The sequence below is a fragment of the Schistocerca americana genome, chromosome 2, assembly GCF_021461395.2.
Source record: "Schistocerca americana isolate TAMUIC-IGC-003095 chromosome 2, iqSchAmer2.1, whole genome shotgun sequence".
Classification (NCBI taxonomy): Eukaryota; Metazoa; Arthropoda; class Insecta; order Orthoptera; family Acrididae; genus Schistocerca; species Schistocerca americana.
Genome location: NC_060120.1, coordinates 204,096,850 through 204,122,331, shown reverse-complemented (window position 1 = coordinate 204,122,331; position 25,482 = coordinate 204,096,850). Strand labels below are relative to the sequence as shown.

Below are 25,482 nucleotides of genomic sequence, written 5' to 3'. Positions count from 1 at the left end.
TCTGATGGTACATGCATCAGAAGATAAATAGCAATTGATAATGGCGTCTTGCTAGGTCGTAGCAAATGACGTAGCTGAAGGCTATGCTAACTATCGTCTCGGCAAATGAGAGCGTATTTTGTCAGTGAACCATCGCTAGCAAAGTCGGCTGTACAACTGGGGCGAGTGCTAGGAAATCTCTCTAGACCAGCCGTGTGGCGGCGCTCGGTCTGCAATCACTGATAGTGGCGACACGCGGGTCCGACGTATACTAACGGACCGCGGCCGATTTAAAGGCTACCACCTGGCAAGTGTGGTGTCTGGCGGTGACACCACAACTCCTTTTTCTCAAAAAATGGATACATGTATAAATTTAAATTTCTGTCAGGCACAAAGGTCTACGGTCCCTTGGCGGTGTAAAAAAATTGAGTTCCTATGTCAATGCAATCAAGATATAACCATGTATGACACTTATTTTCATACTCACGAACTCACCAATAAACTACAGGTTAACTATCTATATACATGTCGAGCCTAGTGGACTACTGGTAAAGTGTGTGCCTGGAAACAGAGAGGCCGTAGGTCGATTCTCGGTCGGAACACGGAATTTTGAGTCGTTTCAATCTAGCGTTCACCTCAACGATATGAAGAGTCCCCAGAAACAACACGTGGTTCAGGTTCGACATTAAACTGTAGGTCCCCTTCCTGCACTTAGGGACGCGCAAGTAGCCGAAACGGCGTCCAGCACCAAGCCACTGACTCACATGATATTATTATTGTTTGTATTCACAAACTGGACATGGGACGGTAGTAAGGATGGAACCGTGCCACAGGCTATGCAGTCTCCAGCGCTATCACCTACGCTAGGAAATGGCTCTGAGCACTATGGGACTTAACATCTATGGTCATCAGTCCCCTATAACTTAGAACTACTTAAACCTAACTAACCTAAGGACATCATACAACACCCAGCCATCACGAGGCAGAGAAAATCCCTGACCCCGCCGGGAATCGAACCCGGGAACCCGGGCGTGGGAAGCGAGAACGCTACCGCACGACCACGAGATGCGGGCACCTACGCTAGGAGAGCAAGTGACACTAGTTTTATCTGAAAGATTTTCCTAGAAGAGCCAGTTGTCTGTCCTGCTCCACTACGCCACACGCCTGTAGGGGATGTTTTCGTTTCGCAGGCGGCGTGCTGTCGACGCTGGACTCGCTGGCGGCGCTCAACCTGGAGCGGAACCTGATCCAGCAGGTGGCGCCAGACGCCTTCGCCGGCGTCAACGACACGCTCACCTCGCTCAGCCTGCTCAACAACCTGCTCACCGACTTCCCCGCAGCCGCCATCAGCACTCTGGGCGAACTCAGGGTAGGCAGCCACGGAACTACCGATACGGCTACACTTGTCGCCGTGGAAAAACACGTCTGGCCCATCAGCCAGTCTGCAAAATTACCAAGTTTTGTTTCTGGTGTCTAGCTTGCTCTTCGACGCTGTATAAGTATCACCGCATCTGATTATGGCCTTACTGCAGTTATGCACATCGCGGGGCAAGTAAATCATGACGCCCTCCCCGATCCCCAGCTCACCACAACGTGGCTCATAGCTCCTCGTTTATAACTTTGAGCTCTTCACTGGAGATCGAAGATATGAATAAAGGTTGTGTCACTCTGTCTGCACCTATAACTTACTACATTCCTTGAGAGCTCTGTTTTGTCGTGAATAAAGAACTGTTACTCTACATCTAGGCACTGTCTTTAGCCCTCCCAAAGCTCGTCGAAGTGCTTCTTTACTGTTTTCATTTGTTTCTTCATGTAATTTATACTTGACCTCCCATCTTCGACAACTGTTGAAACCTACCTCAGAGAGACTGTCGAATGATTATTTGATGCTAGTTAGTTCCGAAAGCGTAGTTCCTAAGAAGCCTTATATACAGTAGTTACAAAGTCCATACCACGACACCCTTAAACTGAAAGAGATGCTGTACTGATTTTTTGTACGACTCTGAATGGAATTACTGAAAGTATAACAAAATTGTAGGATTTTTTTTTTCAGGACTCAATTCCACAGTTCTTTCAGACCCTTTCTTAATCACGAGAATTATGTTTGTCGGAACATTAAAAACGTCAACAAACCTAACCCCAGATTACTACACTCTCGTAAAATTTACGATTGTGGTAGGGTATAAAACAGGGCATTGATTTGGTATGTAACATAGCATGGTAATTAATTAATGCATAACCTATAAATTATGACTTCCACTGAACACAATGAGGAGTAGTTAACTTTACAATGGTTTAGTAGCAATGTAAAATTCCACCTTTAGTGTTCTAAAGCGAAAATGCACAGATGGCATCGTATCATCTCAGTTCACTGTGCTTAGTGGTTTCCCCGTCGCGAAGAGTGTTCAGCTATAACTCGTATTTCCATTTCGTGTCTTCAATAATTACCTTTATGTTTCTCGATTCATTCTCCCACTGTTATCGTCGTAGTTTGTACACTTGATTTTTGGATGTGATATACAGCATAAGCGTACTTGCCAACCAATGGAAGAACCTGAGGTACACTATGTGATCAAACGTATCTAGATACCTCTATGAAATGCGGAAATGACCACTAACTTTAGGAGAAACAGGCCTGTTAGTGTAAAAGGAGGGGAGGGAGGCGTATTGCGTTGACAGTAGACAGCAGTCAGCCACGAAAGCTGAGTGGCTTCGAACGTGGACTAGTGATTGGATGCCACCTGAGCAACAAATCCAGCATGGTCATTTGAGATCTTCCCAAACTGCCCAAGTGGACTGTTGGTGATAAGACTATGAAGACTATGAAGTGAAGTTAGCAAACCAATGGATAGGAACCGGCAAGCATTGCGGAAGGTGGTTGTAACAAATTGCGCGAAAGCAGCGTAAGTAATGACTCGTGAGTTGCAAAGTGCTGCCAGCAGTCCAGTTAGCACAATGAATGTGCACAGAGCGGTAAAAAGAACGCGTTACAGTGGCAGCTCCTCATAATCTACACACATTTCTTCACTCACTGCTAAGTGTCACTTCAAGTGCTGTATAGGGTGACGCTGGAAATGAGTGATTTGAAGTGATGAACAACCGTATACCGTGGGGCAAGTCAGAGGAAGGGCTTGGGTTTGGCGAATGCCAACAGTGAAGTACAGAGGTGGTGATGTTACGGTATGCGGGTGTTTTTCGTGGTTACTGTGAGGCACCCTTGTTTGCGCATAGGAAAAAGCGAAATGTGATAGGATGTGAACACTTTTTACAGTAGAAGAACAGTTTGGTGACGATGATTTTCTATAGTAATATGAAAAATACCCCCGTCTTAAATCAGCACCTATGACACAAAAGTGTGCGGACAGGAATAAGAGTATTCCTGAAATTGGCTGGTCTGCCCAGAGTCCTGACCTGAACCAAATCAATTAAAACGTCGACTTCGCTGCAGACCACAGTGTCCAACATTACCACCTTCTGTGTTTTCCACTCTTGAGGAAGAAAGGGCTGACACTCCTTCACGGACATTCAGTAACCACACTGAAAGTGTCCTCAGCCGAGTTCAAGACACCATAAAGGCAAAAAGTGGACACATGCCATATTAATGCCCAGTGATTGGTGTCCAGATACTGGAGTTCTGCTTAGCTGTAGTCAGTTGTATGAGGTACTATTTGTGCGCCAGGGGGAGCATTTTCCTCAGGGTCCAGAGGCACTATACCAGTATGCCCCAGTCTAGTTTCGCCCCTGCATCTAATATCAAGCTATGACTGCGTTTTTTGTTCGTTTGTTTGTTTATGAGATGGTGTCCCGGCAGGTGCTGGACCTGGGCTTCAACCTGGTGGCGGAGCTGCCGGCGGACGCGTTCAGCCGGACGCCGGCGCTGACGCTGCTGGCGCTGGACGGCAACCCGCTGCGGCAGGTGGCGGAGCGCGTGCTGGCGCCGCTGGCGGGCTCGCTGCGCGGGCTGTCTCTGGGCGGGCGCGCGCTGCGCTGCGACTGCCGCCTACGATGGCTGGCGCGGTGGCTGCGCTCCTCGGCGCAGCTGCAGCTCACCTCCCGCGAGCGCGACCCACAGTTCTGCGGCAGCCCGCACCGGCTGCGCAACCGCAGCTTCGTCAACATACGGCCCGAGGGTAGGTCTCCCACACACGATCTGCCAATGTGTGCCCAAACGTGGGGATGGGGGCGGGTGAGGGTGGGGGTGAGGGTGATGGTGAGGGTGGGTGGGGGTAAGGGTGGGGGTGGGGGTGTGTGCCTTACCATTCTGCAAATTCTCAACCCACTCCAGCACTGGCAACATGTCTCTCCCAGTTTAGGGATATACTGAACCTACCATACCTCTCGGCTGTTTTGCTCCATGGCTTTATCACTACAGCTTACATAAATCAATCCAAGAATACTCAAATTCTAGTTCTGTAGCAGACAAGCACTGACAGCATAACATTCTACATTTAAGAAAACAATGAATCTATAGATACCACTCATCTACTTTGCACTGACAACTCACTGAAATGGCGTGGATAAACTATTCTTCAAGATCTAAAATATGTAAAATACATCGCATAACCAGCATTCCGGAGGCACCTTTTCTCGTTCTGAGGCAATCACGTACTGTCTACATACCACTTCCAGTTTAGGAAAGTAGTGAAACAACCGACAGCGCTAGTTCGCTTTCACCTGCAAAAAAAAAGGTGGCACACATAAACCTCTCGAAACCCAATATGTGCCCCATAAGCGCTTCTTGGGTATCCAGATTGTAGTTCTGAGGTAGTAAGTCACTGATAGCATATCACTCCAAATTTTCAAAAACACTGAACTTGCCGATACCACTCGTCTTCATTCAACCATCTCTTCAAAATGGCATGCACAAACCACTTGTCGAAATCTAATATGTACAAAACAAGCACCATAAGACAAATTATAGTTGTATATGAGCAGATGTCTTTGGCCTAAGCCAATTCATGTAACGTTTTATTGGGAATGGTACCACGTCGTATTGTCCAACTAGCTTTTGGCCCATGGCATCACCCATGTGCATGCATATCACGTATTTCACACACACACACACACACACACACACACACACACACACACACAGTAGACAGGGTGTCTCAAACCTTTTGGATCAAATTGAAACAGGTGATGGCGAGTCAATAAGCATTATACTGGATAGGGAACCGGTGATCAGAAATTCAAATTTTTTGTTATAAACATACATAGTATACGCCACATAACAACATCGTAGCTCATAGTAATTGTTCAAACCAACGACTGGCTGTCCAACAGCACGTAAGTTCTGCCACATTCTTGCGAAGATCCTGGGTGTGTATTATACCCTGGAACAGGAAGCAGGTGATAAACAGATATAGTGTACACAACTCAGCTCATACCACGTGTGTCATGTGACGACCGCTTGTTCCACACTGGCGCATTAGCCTCTGATGCATGCACATCACTATCCCTGGTGTAAGTTGTGATGTGTCCAAGGTGAGGTGAGTTACTGTGTATGTTGCATGATGCGTAGTCAAACGTGGAATGTTACTCATCACGAGAGTTAGGAAACATGCACTTAATGTATGGTGCAGCACGATGTAGTGCCTTTAAACAGCAGGAATGCTCGGAGAACACATTCCCAGCAAGTGTCATCCTAACTAGTAGTAGTTTATCTCCATGGATACCAACTTACGAGAGGCAGGGTTGTTCATGCCACAGAGAGTTGGCCCAGGTTCCTGCAAAGACGTATCTGAACACCAGACTTTGACGAGATGGTGTTGGATCATGTGACCAACCACCCAGCAATAAGTACCTGTCAACAGGCTACAATATGGAGAGTACTGGTGGAACAGGTATTACACCCCTATCATAAAGAACATCTGTAACCACTGGGACCAACGGATTTTGGGCCATGTGTTCACTTCTGTCAATGGATTATACACTCCGAGCTGTAGTGCCAAACTTTGTACAGTTTGTGTTTTTCAAAGATGAGGCCTCATTCACCTGTAATGGTGTTCTCAACAGCTGCAATAGCCACATCTCGAGTGAAGACAATCACCATGTCATTGGAGATTGTACCTCGTGTTGTCCACGAAAGGATGTGGTTTCAAAATGGCAGTGCACCAGCCCATGTCAACGTTTAAGTTTGCGAGCACCTGGAAAGAACACTTGCCCTCATCATTGGTTTGGAAAGGGAGGTCCTGTACCATACCAGTGCAATTGCCAGATCTCACACCTCTTGGACTTAAATCTCTGGGATTATGTCAAGACGTTGGTGTACAAAAACCCTGTAGAAATGGATGAAAACCTGGTTGCTTGGGTCAGGCTGCCTGTCTCCTGGTACAACAGACACCAGGGATCTTTGAGAGCGTGCAGAAGGACATTTTGCGGCATCGTCATGCATGCATTGACACTGGTGGTGATCACTTTAAACAATTACTACGAGTTTGTTGTTGAAATGTGGAGTCTGATGTGTATGCCCATTACACAATAAATATGCATTTCTGACTATTGATTCCCCGTCTCAATATAATTAGGTGTGGACCCACTATCATTTGTTTCAATTTGATCCAAAAACGTTAAACACCCTTACACAATTCACATATATTTAATATATTTCACACACATTTTATCCATATGAGTAGCAAATTTGGCCCTGTAGTTTCATCTGTATCCTTAGAAAGCTTGTAATTCCTCCTGGGTAAAAAGTATACAAAAAGGTGTGGACAATGGTTCAGCTTTTTAGCTGCAGAAGTGGAGCAAACACTTTTTACATTTGCAATATGGTAAGTATTTCATCTCATTTCTTCGCATTCATTCACACTCCTTTAAAAAAACTTTTATAGCACTGAACAATACAAATAAGAGACAGATAACACTTAGTACTTTTAAAGTATTCCAAGTGAACTAAAAGCAGCAAAGGCATACCAACAGGTCGTTTTCGAACATTTTTACGTCACGCCTTCTCATTTGCACTCTCGTCCCCTGGGGTATCTTACTCCCACAGTAGCTTTTTTTAATTTTCTTTTTACAAATATTGAGCATGTATACACGAAATTTGCTTGAAATTAAATTATATACCGACGTCAACCTTTCTCAGCCCTTTCCTCAGCCATAAATGTACTGGGTACCTTAGTCATTGTAAATTTTTCCAGCTTGAAAGTGATGTGTGTGCCAAGTTGTGTTACGGGGACAAGCTGAGACCGGAAATCATAATTTTATCGTGGACACGACACTAGGTATAGAAACACCCCTTCCCTCTTTTAAACATAGTAACTCACTGTCAAGCAAAATGCTATGCAATAGTTAAGTACTAATTCAAAGACAAACGTTTGCAATAAACAACAGCTGCAGTTACCAACAGATTACAACGGGTCTGGTTGCGTCATCACTTGCAGAGCTGACCTGCAGCGAGGACAACGAGTTGGAGGCGGAAGCGGTCGGCGAGGGAGAGGGGGAGGCGACGCCCGTGAAGTCCGGAGAACTGGACGCCGACACTGGTGACGTCACCGAGTCGCCCCCGAGGCCGCCCGCCCCCACCACGACGACGACGACGACGACGACCACCACCACCACCACCACCACCACCATCAAACCGAGCTCGACCACCAAACCCAAGACTGTCGCCTCCACGAAGGCGTCAACCATCGCTGCCACAATTCGGCCCACGAGCACTTCCACAGGCACAACAACAACCACCAGCACCACCACCACCACTACCACCGCACCGCGCCCTACAACTACTACGGTAAGTAACGTGAAGCGTAGCAAATACGAGAGGACTCCACAAAGTAAGTTACACATTTCGTCAGACGCTAAGACACTGGGCAACAAGAGTGGCTTATTGTAAGAGATGAGTACATGTTCTGGTTTTCCTGCAGGCGCATTTCTGCTGACGGGTGCATAACAGTGGCCGGCCGGAAGGGTCGAGCGTTTCTAGGCGCTTCAGTCTGGAACCGCGTGATCGCTACGGTCGCAGGTTCGAATCCTGCGTCGGGCATAGATGTGTGTGACGTCCTTGGGTTAGTTAGGTTTAAGTAGTTCTAAGTTCTAGGGGACTGATGACCTCAGATATTAAGTCTCATAGTGCAGAGCCATTTTTTTGCATAACAGTGTGGAAGTGAAATCGCGTGGCAACTGGAAACATACTACAAAGTTCAAGCTCCGGGGTCTGTAGAATTCTTGTGGACAAAACGTCCACACAGATTCATCGCGATATCAGACGGCATGAGGACCAAATGCAATATCGCGTCCAGCCGGAATGAAATGGGGCGACAGTTTGACCAAGGCAGCATAGACGTGGACGATGCTGATCGGGAAGGGAGGACATCGATATAGACCACAGACGACATATTCCAGGCAACTGGCGAACTGATCCGCAGCAGTCGGCGATTTCTGAACAGTCAGAAAGTTCATACAGCGCTTCTCGAATGGCTCTGTCGCCAAGGAGTGGATTTCTACAGTCAACTCACTGAACGATTGGTAGAAAGTTCCGACTGTCCACTACAGAGACTTGATGACTACGTTCAAAAATAGTGTCATGTATCTGAGTCACGATGATGTGTAGTGCAGTGTTCAATAAAAGTTACTCGGTCTGCCGTACTTACTTTTTGCGGTACCCCAACTCGGGATGCCTCCTCCTACACGGCACTTAGATAGGAAGAGATAAAAAACACCAAAAATACGTAATTCATATTACGTCTTGTTTCACAGTTTGTCAGAAATCATTTCCTTTTGATACAAATTTTATCTCGTTGCCCGTTACATGTTATATTGTCATGCTGAAGCTAATAAGGGAACATTTCGAAGTGTCAAACTACGTTGATGAAACTTGGCGGTTGTGAAGGGGGGTGGGGGATAAGACTATACGTATTTCTTTGTTTGTGTCTAAATTCACTTATAATGGGTAAAACTGAGGCTGTTGCTAAGATATCGATATTTTTTCTAAATTGTATATATATGTATCGGCGACATTTTGTTGCCCGATATATTGATAAATCGATACCACAACGACCATATCGAGTGCCGATATTTTTATTTTATATTATATATTTTTCTGCAATTTTCAGTAAATACTTGAAAATGTTCCTTTGAAATTGTAGTAGAACTTAATTTTACTTCAATTGCGTGAAGGAGTCTTACTACTTTTGGAGCTTTCATCACGTCCAGTATTTCTCCTTGACTATGCGAAGCAAGTATAGGTGGCACAAAGAAGTCCGATTGCACTTGGTCAGGGGGGGGGGGGGAGGGGGTGGCGGCGTGAAAGGATTTCCGACATGTCACACCAGTGGCGTTACACAACAATTTTAACGCAACTAGTGTGCTATTTCTTCACATCGGCATTCTTCAAAAACAGCTGGTAAAAATGATGAACGAAAATCTAAATGACAACATTCGCCTTTGCGGTTGGTGGAGACGTGTGACGGAAGTGCTGACGTGCTACCAACAGAAACTGCAACGTTTAACTTCACCAAGCAATTTTGACACTAAAACTGCTAGGCCGCTGGTGTTTGCAGAAATGGAAAAAAAAAGGGAAGTCGACGTGAAGTGTTCCGGACAAATCCGATATGTGACGAAACCGACGGACCCATCGAACACCTTTTATTGTGCCACTTACCATAATTAGCAAAGTGGTTGACAAGTGGGATAAGCAGGCTCCTGGCTTGTTGATGTACAGAATATCTAATAATAAATCAATACTTAAATATACAGCTCTAAAACCAGCAGTATATTTACTATGTGCAGCCGATATTTTTATAGGCCGGTAAGTCGATACGTTTTCTTCGATATATCAATATACCGATATTGTCTTCAATGTATCAAATGACGATAGTGATATTCTTTTAAATATTGATATATCGGATTCCCGATATTTTAAGAATATCAAAGGTCCTAGGTAAAACACACCCCGAAAGGTAATTTGGCATATTCGGTTTGGAGGGAATATCTTCTAAACGATGAAATACAAAAAATATTTATCATAAAAAAGTTGATATGTAACTAGTGTTCTCTAAACTGTACAAACGAATTTCGTAATACTTTTGAAAGTTTGCAAAATATCCCACCACAGTTAATAAATTTTGAAAATGCAAGCTTTTCTTGCAATTACAGAAGCTTTCAAGCTACATACATTCATATGTAATAAAGCTGGAGTCTGAAACACTACTTAGGAAAATAAACTATACACAAAGTCCTTCCAATATCGAAAGCTGTATATATCTCACGACTGTATATGTGTCGTCGAGTCCTTTGGGGTTACTACATGAACAAATTCCTTGTTTTCAGATACGATGCTCTATACGGTTCTTTCATACTGACAGCCCTAAGAATCTAACAACACAGATTTTTGTACCCCTTTCAAATATCTTTTGACCTGGTCGGACATTCGTTTATAGATTTTGATGGCATCAAAATGACATTTGGGTCTTCAGAAAGAGGTTCTCGAATTCTCGGTCCAAACTCACAATTAGTTTCTTTTAAACTATTAAAAGGCGGGTGGTCACTGTGGAAAAAACCGTTTTGATCATCATACCCAAGGACTAGAAACCTGTTCATCTGGTGATTCCAAAGCACTCGACGGCACAAGCACAAGCGTGGTACGTATACAGCTTCCGACGTTGGGAGACCGTTGCGAGAATATTTCCAGATCTAGTTCTGTTGAATGATGATGATGTCAATCTCCACTTGAGAAACCATATAATTAAGCTGCAGCCACTAGTACATAATCAATTCTTTTCGCCACAGCTTACCAAAGTACTATCTCAGACATTTAGAAAGAAAATCGCATTGAGGAAGGGACAGCTCCTGACAAAAAAAAAAGTCCATTTTTCTGCGACATGTGGTGTCAGAGAAAACAGATTTTGAAGAATTCATTGTGGCACTGAAAGAATTACAGGAACAGTTTTCTAAATGGTTTTAGGGCACTATTAATTTCATGATAGCATATATCTGCCTGTGCAAATGGGCCTGTTGGATCTGCACTGTAATTTCTGTAGAAAAGACAAATTCTTTTACGTTCAAACTGTGCAGGAGGTATGGGAAGTTTTCTTTGGGAAGAATTTCTACGTCACCGTAATGAGGCTGCAAAAGTGATATCAATGTTTAGATCAAGAAATGGGTATGACAGGCTTTATGAAAATAAATAAGTACGATTAAGTGGTAGCCTGTGCGATGAAAGTCTAAAAAACTGTGGCTCTATCCGTGAGCCAGATATGAATTTTATCATTTCTTCAGCGGAATAAAAATAAGTGCTTCATAGTGAAAAATTGTTTCGTTTGCTATTTGTGTTCCTCGGAAAGATGAAACAAAGCCACAAGCAAGCCGCGTCATGTTTCTTGCACAACTGAATAGCCGTATAATACGACGCGTTGTTGTTTCCCCTGCTTCCCGCTGAGACAATGAAACATCGCAGAGGAGGAACTATGCATCCAGATGAGAGAGATTCTCACAAGTGTAAGAGCTCTGCACGCATGCAGAGTTCTTGGCCATTCGTGGTTTACAATGTATCATAGTGGTATAGGGGAAGCCTAGACGAACAATTTCATGTAGACACTTGTGGTCTACCACACCAGGTAATAAACTCAGATTGGCCTACAAAAGCCTCTTAAGCTACAGTGCATGTTCGGCGAAGGAGATTCCGGCTAAAATCGTTCTTGAATTTTAAAAAGCCCCTGTTCTTGCACTTGGGAACTGTAAAAGTGATGTTCGTGTAACGTACGAAACCTATGTCGCTCAAGTGCCTGTCAAACAGTGAGGTGACGTAAATCATGAGATGGTGATATGCAAACATACAGAAGGTGGTAGTATGGTATGCACAATGCATAAAAGGGCAGCGCGCTGGCGGAGTTGTCATTTGAACTCAGCTGATTTACGTGAAAAGGTTTCCTACGTGATATGGCCGCACGAAGGGAATTAACAGACTCTGAACGCGGAATGGTATTTCGAGCTAGACACGTGGGACATTCCATGTCGGAAATACGAGTGTTGGAACGTAAAAAGTGGCAACTATTTACTCATAACCGATACAAAGTAGTTACATGTTTGCACCTGTTACTGTCCTTCAAAGCAGACACCAGCGTTGTGCAGAACCCGTTGCCAGTGATGTGGAAGGCGTAGTATACCGTTAGCAGAGCCTATTCTGTTGATGGTGCGAATGGAGCTACCTACTGCCTGTCGAATCTCTGGAACAATTCTGAAGCGAATGCCACGAACTGGTTCCATCAACTTCGGAATCAAATCAAAGTCACCATCACCTGCGACCAGCTTCGCGAAAGAAGAGGCGACACTTTCTGAGCAACCCACCCATCATTATGCACGACAATGCGCGGGAACATACAGCGCAAGCTGTGGCTGCTCTGTTGGGTCGATGGGACTGGGAAGTACTGTACGATCCAGTATACTCCCCGGACTTAAGTCCTTGTGACTTTGATTTGATTCCGAAGATGGAAGGAACCACTTCGTGGCATTCGCTTCAGAACCGATCGAGAGATTAGCGAGCGAGGTGGGATGTGATTAGCACACTGGACTCGCATTCGGGAGGACGACGGTTCAATCCCACGTCCGGATATCCTGATTTAAGTATTCCGTGATTTTCCTAAATCACTTCAGGCAACTGCCGGTATGGTTCCTTTGAAAGGGCACGGCCGACTTCCTTCCCCATCCTACCCGAATCCGATGAGACCGATAACCTCGCAGTTTGGTCTCTTTCCCCAAATCAACCAACCGTTCCAGATATTCTACAGGCAGTAGACCGCTCCATTCGCACCATCAACAGAACAGACTCTGCTAACGGTATACTACGCCTTCCACATCGCTGGCAGCGGGTTCTACACAACGCTGGTGACTACTTTCATTATTCTGAGATACACAGTGTCAAGAGTGTGCCGGGAATACCAAATTTCGGGTATTACCTCTCACCACGGACAATGCAGTGGCCGACGACCTTCTCTTAACGACCGAAAGCTGTGGCGTTAACATAGAGTTGTCAGCGCTAACAGACAAGCAAGATTGGGCGAAATAAATGCAGAAATCGACCTGGGACGCAGGACGAACGTATCAGTTACGACAGTGCGACGAAATTTGGCATTAATGGGCCATGGCAGCAGATGACCGACGCAAGTGCCTTTGATAACGGCACGACATAGCCTGAAGCGTCTCTCCTGGGTTGGTTCAAATGGCTCTGAGCACTATGGGACTTAACATCTATGGTCATCAGTCCCCTAGAACTTAAAACTACTTAAACCTAACTAACATAAGGACATCACACAACACCCAGTCATCACGAGGCAGAGAAAATCCCTGACCCCGCCGGGAATCGAATCCGGGAACCCGGGCGCGGGAAGCGAGAACGCTACCGCACGACCACGAGCTGCGGACCGTCTCTCCTGGACTCTATATGACTGTAAAACCGTGGTCCAGTAAGATGAGTCCCAATTTCAGTTGGTAAGAGGTGATGGTAAGGTTCGAGTGTGGCACAAACACCAAAGTGTAAAAAATGGCTCGAAGCACTATGGGACTTAACATCTGAGGTCATCAGTCCCCTAGAACTTAGAACTACTTAAGCCTAACTAACCTACGGACAGCACACTCATCCATGCCCGAGGCAGGATTCAAACCTGCGACCATAGCAGCAGCGCCGTTCCAGACTGAAGCGACTAGAGCCGCTCGGCGACAACGGCCGGCTGCAAAGTGTCAACAAGGTTCTGTGTGGGTAGTGTTTACAAGGGATGGACTGAGTCCTGTCGTCCAACTGAACCGATCACTGAGTGGAAATGGATATGATCGGCTACTTGGAGACTATTTGCAGCCATTCATAGATTTCATGTTCCGGAACAAAGAAGAAATCTTTAGGGATGACAATGCGCCATGTCACTGGGCTACAATTGTTCGCGATACGTTTGAAGCACATTCTGGGCAATTCGAGTGAATGATCTGGCCACCCAGATCGATATGAATCCCATCAAACATTTATGGGGCATAATCGGAAGGTCAGTTCGTGCAGAAAATCCTGCACTTACAAAACTTTCGCAATTATGGACGGCCCTACGGGCATCATGGCTGAATATTTCTGCAGAGGACTTCCAAGAACTAGTTGAGCCCATGACACGTCGAGTTGCTGCACTATGCTGGGCAAAAAGAGTTCCGATACGATATTAGGAGGTATCCCATGACTTTTGTCACCTCAGTATAAATAGTGGGTCGAAGTTTGTCCACTAGATGGAAGACGAAGGGCTGTACAAGCGTAGTACGTCGGCGATACGACAACCCGACATGTGATTTAGATATTCCCTAAGTTCGGCAGATGTCGGACTGGTGGTCCACGGTGCAAGACCCTCCGTTTACGTGACTGTGTGTAGGCTTTTCAGTATCTAGTAATTATTACAGAGTTGTCAGGAGTTTTTAGTGCAGCCTGTAGTGTTTTGGAGACAGCTGCAGACACGATCGTGGTGTTGCAGACACGGGCGCGCGCTCGGCCACCGGCGCAGCAGCAGCAGCAGCAGCAGCAGCACTCTGGCTCGGTGGTGGTGACGCGGTCGTCGACGCCGCCGCCGCCGTCGTGGCGCCGCCATCCGCCGCTTATCCTGGCGACGACGCCGGCCGAGCCGGCAGTGGTGGTGCGCTCGGCGTCGCGCCAGGACGGCGCCGTCGTCATCTCGTGGGACTCGCGCGCCGCCGACATCCCCGGCTTCCGAGTCGTCTACCGCCTGTTCGGCGACCGCGCCTTCAAGCAGGGCCCGCCGCTCGAGCTCAGCGAGCGCGAGTTCAAGATCAAGAACGTGCCGCCGCAGGTAGGTCGTGGCCACTCAGCGCCGCTGTACAACCATTTATCATCAGCCTTCTAGGTGCGGTCCACCACAGGTTCCTCTTCTCTGTGCCAACCTCTTCATGTCTCACAGTAACACTTGTACCCAACATCCTCAATTGTTTGTTCTTTACACACTATCTGATCAAAAGTATCCAGACACGTATATGTAACGCTGAACTGTCCACTGAATGTCACCAGATGTGGATCTGCCAGTATAAACGAAGGCGGGGGCTACAGTGTTGTCAGTAGAAAAACAGCTAACAGCAGAAGGCCTCAGTGACTTCGAACCTGGACTGGGCAACGGATGTCACCTGAGTAACAAATCCATCGGGGACAATGCCCGCAGCTCGTGGTCTAGTGGCTAGCGCTGCTGCCCCCAGACCATGGGGTCTTGGGTTCGACTGCCGGCCGGCTCGGGGATTTTCTCCGCCCGGGGACTGGACGTTTGTGTTGTCCTCATTATCTCATCATCATTCGGGAAGTGCCGAGACTGAAAATGGAAATATTTACAACTTGTAAGGGCGCTGATGACCAAGATGTTGAGCACGCCCCACAAATCGACATCATCATCACCAGGGACATTTCAATTGAGTTCTTCAGAAACTGACCACGTCGACTGTGAGTGACGTGACTGTGAAGTGGAAAGGTGAAGGAAAACCACAGCTAAACCAGGCAGACCTGATATACTGACGGAGACGGGTCATCAAGTTATCCACGGTGTGTGATTTCCGTTTGTAACTGAGCCGACTACGGAAACGTTTCGTGTCTCACGTTACGGGTAATATTTCCGCTGCCATCTCCACATTCCCGTCAATCGCACTCCCTCCGCGAAATACCCAAAAATGTCAGGTGTGACAAGAATCGCATCCTGAGCGTTCCCTACAAACCAAATTATGCATATGGCTAGGTCATCCCTCGAGAAATCGAGGATCCCAAAGATTTTTGCCTGTTATCGACAGTGATGCCGCTAAGATATCGGTCCCAATGATCCCAAGACTTTCGAGAATGTTTTAATTTTACGTTTCAAGTCGGTAACATGTAAATGAAATATTTTATCGATCGATATAATTACAAATCAACAAATTTTCCAATTTTTTTGGTTTACTTGTACTGCAAAACCTTTTTTGCTGTCAGAATTTATGATTCCAAGTCAAGGAGAACTTTTTAGTGAGTGGGTTTGGGGGTATCAAAATATGTGACATAGATGGCCGTATGTTTTGACTGCATTCGCTTAGAAGCTTCACGTTTCTACTCCACCAAGGAACTAAAAACTTCAGTATGTGATAGAAATTTCAACTTGATGTGGCTACCCGTTTCGAAAAAGAGTTTTGAACAGTCGCACGAACACACACACACACACACACACACACACACACACACACACACACGGAGAGAGAGAGAGAGAGAGAGAGAGAGAGAGAGAGAGAGAGAGAGAGGATAATGAAGTGATCGCATAATGGTTCCATTTTTACAGACTGAGGTACGGAGCTGTAAAATTGCATGACATTAGCGGAAGGAATCAGTCGTGAGTTCCAAAGTGTTACCAGCAGTCCAACGTGCACACCGACTGCGTGGGGCGTCAAATGATCAAGCAGCTCCCCGAAAGCCATACATCTCTGTAGCCAGTGTTAACTGGCCCTGAGGTAGTGTAAAGAGCGACGCCACAACACAGTCGACGTCGGGAAACGGGTTGCCCGGAGCGGTGAACTGCGCTACACCTTGTGGCAATCAGATACAACGGTTTGAGTTCGCTGAATGTTCAGAGAACGTTACCTGCCATCACGCGTGATGAGATAACGTTTGGTTTGTGGGGCGCTCAACTGCGCGATTATCAGCCCCGTACAAATGCTTAACCTTTGCTCAGTCCAATCTCGTCACTTTCATGAATGATGATGAAAGGATGAGAACACCACAAGCACCCAGTCATCTCGAGGCAGGTGAAAATCCCTGACCCCGCCAGGAATCGAACCCGGGACCCCGTGCAAGACCACGAGCTATGGACTATCATGCGTGATGGCAACATTGAACTACGGAGGATGTTTTCCGTCGTTAGACTGTGGTCCCCTTATTGCGTTCACGAAAATGCTACATGCTGAAGGATATGAACACATTTTACAGCATTGCGTACTTTTTACAGTGGCGGAACAGGTCGGAGAAGGTGATGGTTGGTATCACCATGACGATGCACCCTCTCATAAAGCAGCATCTGTGAGACAATGGTTTGTGGATAACATTATTCCTGAAACGAATTGGTCTGCCCAGGGTCGTGACGTGTACCCAATGTAACACCATTGGGATCAGACACAACATCCCAGTGTTCAACATCTTTAACGTCTCTGGTTTTGGCACTTTACGATTAACGGGTTGCCATTCCTCCACAAACATTCACACACCCTCACTGACAGTGTCTCCAGCGCTGTTCAAGATCTCATAAAGGCGAAGGATGGGTATGCCTCATATTAATGACCACTAATAAGTGTCCCTAACACTTTTGATCCGGTAGTGTATTGCAATCTCTACCTTTCCCTACAGCTTTTATCCACTACAGCTCCTCCTAGCACCATGATGTCTCAACACACGTCCCATCATTCTGTCCTTCCTTTCTGTCATGTTGTCCACATGTTCCGCTCGTTCCATTTCTCCGGAGAATGCCCTCTGCTCTTATCAATCCGCTTAATTTTCAACATCCTTCTATAATATCACGTCTAAAATGTTTCGATTCTTTTATTTTCCGACTTCCCCACAGCCCTCGATTCATTTCCATACAATGCAGTGCTCCAAGCAATTCCCCAAATTAAGGCCAAATATCTGTTACTCATAGTAGACTCCATTTGGCGACTACCGCCCTCTTTATTGTGCTAGTCTACTGTTCGTGTCCATCTTGTTGTGTTTGCCATGTGCTATTTTGGTTCCAACGTAGTACAAGTCCTTCACATTTACTCCTGTTCATTTGACCTTAAGTTTACCGCTAATCTCATTTCGACGAATCCTCATTACTTACGTCTTTCTTCGGTTTACTCCCAATTCATACTGTGTGCTTGTTATAATGTCCATTCCATCAACAGGTCCTGCAATTTTTCGTCATTTTAACCGAGAATCTTAACACTTTCAACTAAATTTTCATCCCACTCCTCATTCTGTTTTTTATTTCCATCATTGCTTCTTCGACGTATAGACTGAATAGTAGAGGTGAAAGATTACATCCATGTCTTACGTAATTTCTGCCCGAGCATTTCGTTCTTGGTCTTAGATTTTTATGGTTCCATCTTGGTCCTTGCACGTAAAGTATATAACCCATCTTTCCTTACAGCTTTCACCTATTTTCCTGACGATTTAGAGCACCTTGCGTAAGTTTACAATGTCCAATGCTTTTTCTCATTCGACAAATCCTATTAACATGTCTCAATTTTTGTTGCCTCCATTTTCAAGCGAAATGTCAGAACTCCGTTCTGGTGCCTTTACCTTTCCAAACACAAACTTATCGACGTCTTGTACACTCCAGTTACCTACACAAATTTACTTCAGATAAAAAGACTACAATCACCACTTGATGACGTAACATTCTTCGTAACCCTTGCTATCTATATCATTCGGCTGTAGCTCAATACAGATGGATCATTTGAACCTATCGATACGCGACTTCCACATTGCCCTTTGATGATGCTGTCTCTTAATAAATTACATTTATTTCTGAAGACTTGTTTCACCATCATTCTCTTAATACCCATCACATTTCTGATAGCTTTATTTACTGTACTACATATTTACGAGAAATGGTTTCATTGCTTTAGAACTTTATTTCCTATGCTTCATTTTTATCTAGTTGCCTTTGGAATTTTCTCTGAGTATGGTTGTTTAGGCCATGAGTTAAAATTGTCAACTGATGTCCATTTTTTGACTCTGCAAATCTAATGCATGTAACTGCCAATAAATTCTGTCTTCAAAGATTTTTTTATTGTTTCTATTGTATTTTCTATATTCAAAGTAAACAAATATGGAAAAGATGGAGCACGCCTGTTGGACACCTGTCCTTATTACAACCTCTCTCTCTCTCTCCAAGAATGTTGATTTGGCGACTATGATTTACGCATAAATTCTGAGTCAGTTTGTACCAACGCTATTTATGTCTCCCAGTCCAAAACAACCTATACAAATAATGTAAATGACTACATTTTCGCCATGGACAGCACTATTTACTTTATTTTCCGTAACTGCAATTTCTGCAACCAATAATAACTACTAAAGTTGGGAAATTTCACAGGCAATAGATACATGTGTTCCACAGTACTCGCACTAAATAATCTGGATTGATAATTGAACAAACTTACTGACATGCTAAAAAGACACCAGTTGTCAACGTTAAAATAAAAAGAGAAAAGGGTATGAATTTGGAGTCCACATTAAACTGAAGGCCCCCCACAACTAGCTGGGTAAGTCAGCTCAAAGGTAGGAGGACGACACCGGCAGGCCATCTCCAACAGGACAATGGCCAGTAAAACACTGTTGCGTTCAAACCAACTTTCAGGTTGGTGATGGAGTTTTTCTGGGGTGATCCTAAAGAGTTTCTTAACCACTATGCCTCCTCATTCGATAGTCTGTATATGTGCAGCCGTACAGCTGAGAACTTCTGACAAGGGGAGGGCCTCAAGCAACAGCAATTGACTCTGTTCTTTGGCGGGTCGGTTATGTACCATCTAGAATGAAGGACTATGTTTTGGTTCACAACGCCCTCATCCCCCTCACCGTCCCCGCTTTTGAGAAAACAATCCCTAAAGTTCATCCTTATATGCAATCGACTCAAAATCGACGGGAGCGATAGAAAATTGAAGATTTCTCATCATCATACATGAGGTCTGCAAACGCATTTTTCCTAGAAATCGAGAGGTTTTACGACTGCCACTTATCTACCCGTTAGGTTAACGCCCTTCAACAAAAGTGGCATTGGCCGATTGATCAAGGCAACTGGCTATGGAGAGAGGACGTGTGTCGGATTCCTACACGTATCCTGCAGCCTTTTTTTTTTTTTCAAAAGTAGTTTTCTCTGTCTCGAAATTTGTGGAGATATAAGGGTTAATAAGGTGAAATAACCAGTAATGAATATAGCGAGATAGGTAAATACATTTGCCAAACAACTTGTACTAGTGAAGAATTCAAATTTTAATTCTTGTTTCATGAAAATCACTTCGAGAAGGGTTGCTCCGAATTCTTCACGAGAGACTACGGACAGCTCTATTTCGAGGTTTTATAACTGGAAATCGCTTCCAGAAACGCAGTGGCACTTATTTATTTTTCGGGAATTAATTTTGATGCGTATCACGTATTCGATGAAATCACATGAAAAATCAGTGCTCAAATGCTGATGCTAAGGATCCTTACTGCGTTTGCAAGGTTGTGCAACTCTCGCTGTTTTCAGAAGCGAATTGTAATTATGAAACCTCGAAATAACGCTGTCAATGGTTCCTTGTGACGAATTTGGGACAATCCTTGGAATTGTTTGCAAAGAACAAGGATTAAAATTCCTATTTTTCACTAATCCAGGTTGTTTGAGAAACGTGATGTATCTACCTTGTTATGGTTCCTTAGTGATTCGTTCACCTTACTAACCTTCGAGAGTACACGGGGAAAAATAAATAACGCTGCAGAATACATGTAGGAATGAATACACATAGGAATTCAACACAGGTCTTCTGCTCCCCAGCCAGTTGCCTTGATCACTTGACCAGTGCCGCTTTCGTAGAAGAGCTATAACCTTACAGGTAGGCCTACGTAAGCGACTGTCGTAAAAGTTTTTTTCCAGATTTTGTTGACTTCATTTGTGATGATAAAAAATGCTCAGTTTTCCATTATCAATCGATTCCGTCGATTGAGAGACACGAACTTCGTGCGTTGTTTTCTCTAATACGTGGGGTAGTGAGCCAACTTGAAGTCTTCCATTTCACGTGGTACATACGCTACCAGGCAAACATGGGCCGAATCGCTGGGCCCCGTCCGAGGCCTTCCCCTTGTGAGTACGAGTCGAAAAAGCAGCATTGACGAGGACGGCGGGTGTGCCGGTGGCCGCTCTGTGCAGGAGTGTATCGTGGTGTGCGTGGTGTCGCTGTCTGACGTCACGGTGACGCCGGAGACGGTGCCGGCGGCGCAGTGCCGGGAGGTGCGCACGGCGGCGGCGGGCGCGTTGCCGGGCAACATGGACAAGATCACGATCGCGGCGAGCGCCGCCATCTGCGCCACCGTGGTCGTGGCACTGGTCGTGTTCGTGGCGGCGTCGCGGCGGCGCTCGCGCCAGCTGCGCACGCTGCACGGCGGCAAGGCGGCCGGCCGGCCCGCGTCGCCGCAGTTGCCGCACCCGCCGCTCTCCTCGCTGGCGGCGCTCGCGTCGCCCGCCGCCGCGCCACCGGTCTTCGGCCACAAGGAGTGGGACCAGGGGTCCGTTTACAGCGGCCGTAGCATCCCGCGCCCGCGCGCCTACCACCTCGACCGCCAAGGTGAGTCCGCAGCTCCGGCAGTTGTGACGCATTTTTTTTAAAAAGCTTCTTCTTTGCTGCTGTCATCTCACGAAATGGACAGTGTAACGGTACTTTGACTACCGCGCCTCCGCCAATACAAAGATATGATTTACGACCGCGCATGCAGAAGAGCGCTGCGCCAGCGACAGATTTTTATAAATAATTTTGATCTTTTTTTTTTTACTTTTGCGTAGGTGTTTGTTTTAACAACTAGTTTATTACTCTCTTGTCTTCATACATACAAGACGTGAATTTTTCGGAGCTATGTTAAATATGCTTTTAAGTGGAAATTAAAACTATATTACGAAACAAAGTTATTTCAGTAGTGATTCTCAATGGTCATCGCCAAATTTATAAATTAATCCAGACAGTGACAACTTCAAGAAATTTTCATCACACGGAGAACAAGAGGAGTAACGAACATTGAAAAAAAGGACATCCTACAATAAAATTAAGAAGTATTCCAGACGCAGCTACGAAGACTACATTATAATTGATACTACGTTTCTGACAGAATTATAAGGTAAATTTCAACTTGTTTCTGAAGCTATTTCCTTACAGTCGCTTTTTGTAGTGTTCCCGACCCGGTCTGCCATTCACGGTCAAATTACAGCACTATCTCAATCAGTAATACGAAGTCCTACTTATCCGTAACTTATTCCATCAAAATTCAAAACCCAATCAGATTTTCTATTTTGTATTTTCACGGCAGAACCCCGAGGAAAGGAAACACTACAACAGACGCCGTTGTGGCACGAACAACAATATTTCACTTGTTCTAGAAATAGTTCTCGGATGTCACGGTGAAATGAGCACATTTCAACGGCATAACTGACCGACGTACACAGTATTGACGCGTAATAGAGAAACAATCGAAATTCGCAGCTAACCATAGAGGGTATCCACAAATGAATGTCCCAGTTGCAACAGCTTGTTACAACAGTTTAATTTAGACTATTTACAACAAATGATACGTAAAATAGAGGGCAGACTAACCCTAGTTTACCTTACAAATGTTCTTTTTCTGCACCTTTAGTTATACGGCACAATTCAAACCTAGGATCCAAATCTGAAGCTCCGCTTTGGTCATCAAGTCCGGAGTAATGGAAGCAGAACCCTTTTCAATCCTGTGCATCAACTCTGGCAAAGTGCCGGAACGTAGACACGATCTTTTATAAAGCCCCAAAGGAAAAGATCGCATGGCGTGAGGTCAGGTGATCGCGGACTGCAACGGAAAATAGCTCAGTCTTTCTGACCATTATGGCCAATCCAACGGTCAGCAACTTCGACCTTCAGTCACTCTCACACAAGAGATGCCAATGAGAATGGGCTCCATCTAGTTGGCAAATACAGTTAAGTTCAGCCTCACCTCCCAATTGGGAAAAGAGCAACTCAAGTAACATACCCGGGTAATAAACGTTTGTTAAATTAGCTTTAGCGAAAAAAAAAGATCAGTACACATGACATTGGGATACAACTCAGAAAACGATTAATCTTGGGGAATCTCTTTGCTGTTGCATAGGTTCATTAGGATGTTCCCCCCGCCAGATACGAACATTATGGGTGTTTACTGTGGTGTCACCGCCAGACACCACACTTGCTAGGTGGTAGCCTTTAAATCGGCCGCGGTCCGTTAGTATACGTCGTACCCGCGTGTCGCCACTATCAGTGATTGCAGACCGAGCGCCGCCACACGGCACGTCTAGAGAGACTTCCTAGCACTCGCCCCAGTGGTACAACCGACTTTGCTAGCGATGGTTCACTGACAAATTACGCTCTCATTTGTCGAGACGATAGTTAGCATAGCCTTCAGCTACGTCATTTGCTACGACCTAGCAAGGCGCCATTACCAGTTACTATTGATACTGTAAAACATGTACCGTCAAGAGCGACGTTCACCATTTATGGATTAAAGTTAAGTATTCCACAGCTACGTCCTTTTTTGCTAAAGTCTAATTCCCTTGTCCTGTTCCAGACCTCACGCCAGCCTGCGTGAGCTAAAACGCGTGCCTTTCGGCTTCCTCTCATACCGGTGTTGGCTCTCCTGCCAACCCACAACATTTACCTTCTCACTTAGACGAAAAGATTGAAAGCACAGGACAGTCACCTGGCTTTAAAGCATGGTATGCGCCAACTGTAACCCGATGGACACCACATATGTAAACGTATTGATAAGACCTTCTAGACTGACATCTTTCGCAAATGAAATTCAAAACTTGTTTTTGGAACAGACTTCTAGCGACCACTAAGGTAAGGCGCTGTGAATGGTCTACATCTTCTTCAATTTTGGCCATCCAGTGTTTTTCCTTTTACACACTCATCCGGTCACTTCGAACTGCGAATACTATTAGTAGATGGTTTTGCCACATGGGGGATTACATTTAAACTTTAAACGAAATGCACGTTAATCTGAAATTATCGATTTACTCTTACCAAACTGCAGAACATAGAACGCATTGCGCTGAAGTGGTCACCATTCTGCATACGTGCCGTACGTAGCGCTGCAAGCGAGAAAACAACAAAGCAGTACCCGCGCAAGCGCTTGTCTTAAACTGTTTTAGTTACTCTTTAATTGTGACCTTGAACCAATACACTACAATGCTTACGATGCTACGTGCGCGGTCACACTGTAGCAAACCTCGTCGGCTGAACGTAAAGACTTCGGCCGACAGTCAGTGAAATTGAATTCAGCCTGTTCTCTTCCGTAAAATCGGCTTAACATGTCCCAGACACGAAATATGGAGTGTGAGGGATGATAAGTTTAGTCGCAGAAAAATGAGTTTGTGGCATCCTGAGGATGAAAATACCTTAATCGAGGTAAAATACGGAATCTATAGGCTGAAGTCGTAGGTTTATTGAAAACCGCAAGTAGGCAAAATCTTTATCCGAAATTTTAGGCGGAAATTATGACCTCAAAAAAGAAAAATAATAATAATTTGTTCACGTGATAATGTTGGCGTGTCTTATGTTTATAGTTACTGTTGTGGATCGTCTTTTTGGTTTCTGGGAGCTTGGCATTAGCTGTCTACAAATTATTATTATTCCTCCTTACTAACATTTTTATGCCAGTAGGGTGGTGATTCTGTTATATTCGTATGAAGTGGTTTGCGAATGTGATGTACGATATGTACTTCAATTTTTCAGTGTTTCGGAGTATCTTATGCTGAACTTTATGCTACTCTTTAACACGTCATTGAAGGTTGACTGATGTACGTGTGCAAACGTAAAGAAATGTAGCGAAACAGAGTGTCCGTAATCTTGCTTTTCAATGTCGCCACAAATCATCTGGAGTATGTGCAGAAGGCTTCTCCCATCACAATATATGTCCGTAACACTTGCCTTGTTATTTAGGTAACTGGGGACAGAGTGTACAGTACTCGTGATGTTCTTTTCGAGACAAGTATAGCTCATTCAGATGCATTCGGCCTCTTTCTTAACAGCAAAAGCTGCAATGCAGCACTTGTCTCCAAGAACACAGAAGCTTCGTGGTATCCACCCACCCTAAGAGATTAAAACCTACATTACTTGATACAAAGAATAGATTGTAACCTAACCTAACTTAACCTCCTTGATCCCCACACAAAATTGACGACGGAGATCGGTCGAATGTGTCTGCGCTGTAGGCCAATGTCAACGGGCGACATTTGGCGACGGCGTCTGACGCCCATTGTCGCGCAGCCTTAGACTTCTGGTACCCTCTACACCAGGGGCGGGCAAACGTTACACGCGGCTCATGAGCGCACAGCGCTGCACGTGTGCTGCTCGCTGAAATTGGGGAACAGTACGGTGACATACCATACCACAGTGAAGTCCGCTGGCTTAGCCGCGGTAATGTACTAAAAACATTTTTTGAGCTGAGCGAATAAATCAGTTTTTAAAGGACAAAGGAAGGTACGATACCAAGTTAGAAGATCCAGAGTGAGTTGACGACCTTGCATTTTTAGTGGACATTACCGGACACATGGATACACTGAACACAAGTTTGCAAGGAGAAAATCAGCTAATATGGAAAATGGCTGAAAAGGTGCAAGCTTTCAGTAGCAAGCTTGAGCTGTGGGAACGAGAGCTCTCGTCAGGGAACGCAGTGCATTTCCCTACTCTGTCTACTGTGCGAGAACAGAATTGCAAAGAATATGTTTCCGTACTTAGTGCAATAAAAGAGGAATTTCTCAAGCGATTTGGGGATATATCATATTTATCCCA

At 45.2% G+C, this 25,482-nt stretch overlaps 2 protein-coding genes across 2 annotated transcripts in view; one reads left to right on the top strand and one right to left on the bottom strand.

Annotated features, from left to right (window-relative positions):
* The window catches only part of LOC124594919 (rab3 GTPase-activating protein catalytic subunit), a 465,991-nt gene that overhangs the window by 346,671 nt on the left and 93,838 nt on the right, over nt 1–25,482 (bottom strand). The window lies entirely within an intron of this gene.
* LOC124594920 (vasorin) overlaps nt 1–25,482 on the top strand; it is a 292,597-nt gene that overhangs the window by 255,300 nt on the left and 11,815 nt on the right. Inside the window, exons 4-8 of the mRNA XM_047133412.1 lie at nt 1,170–1,348; nt 3,791–4,109; nt 7,368–7,717; nt 14,475–14,756; nt 20,844–21,258. Coding sequence (XP_046989368.1) covers nt 1,170–1,348; nt 3,791–4,109; nt 7,368–7,717; nt 14,475–14,756; nt 20,844–21,258 — 1,545 coding nt within the window. The remainder of the gene's footprint in view (nt 1–1,169; nt 1,349–3,790; nt 4,110–7,367; nt 7,718–14,474; nt 14,757–20,843; nt 21,259–25,482) is intronic.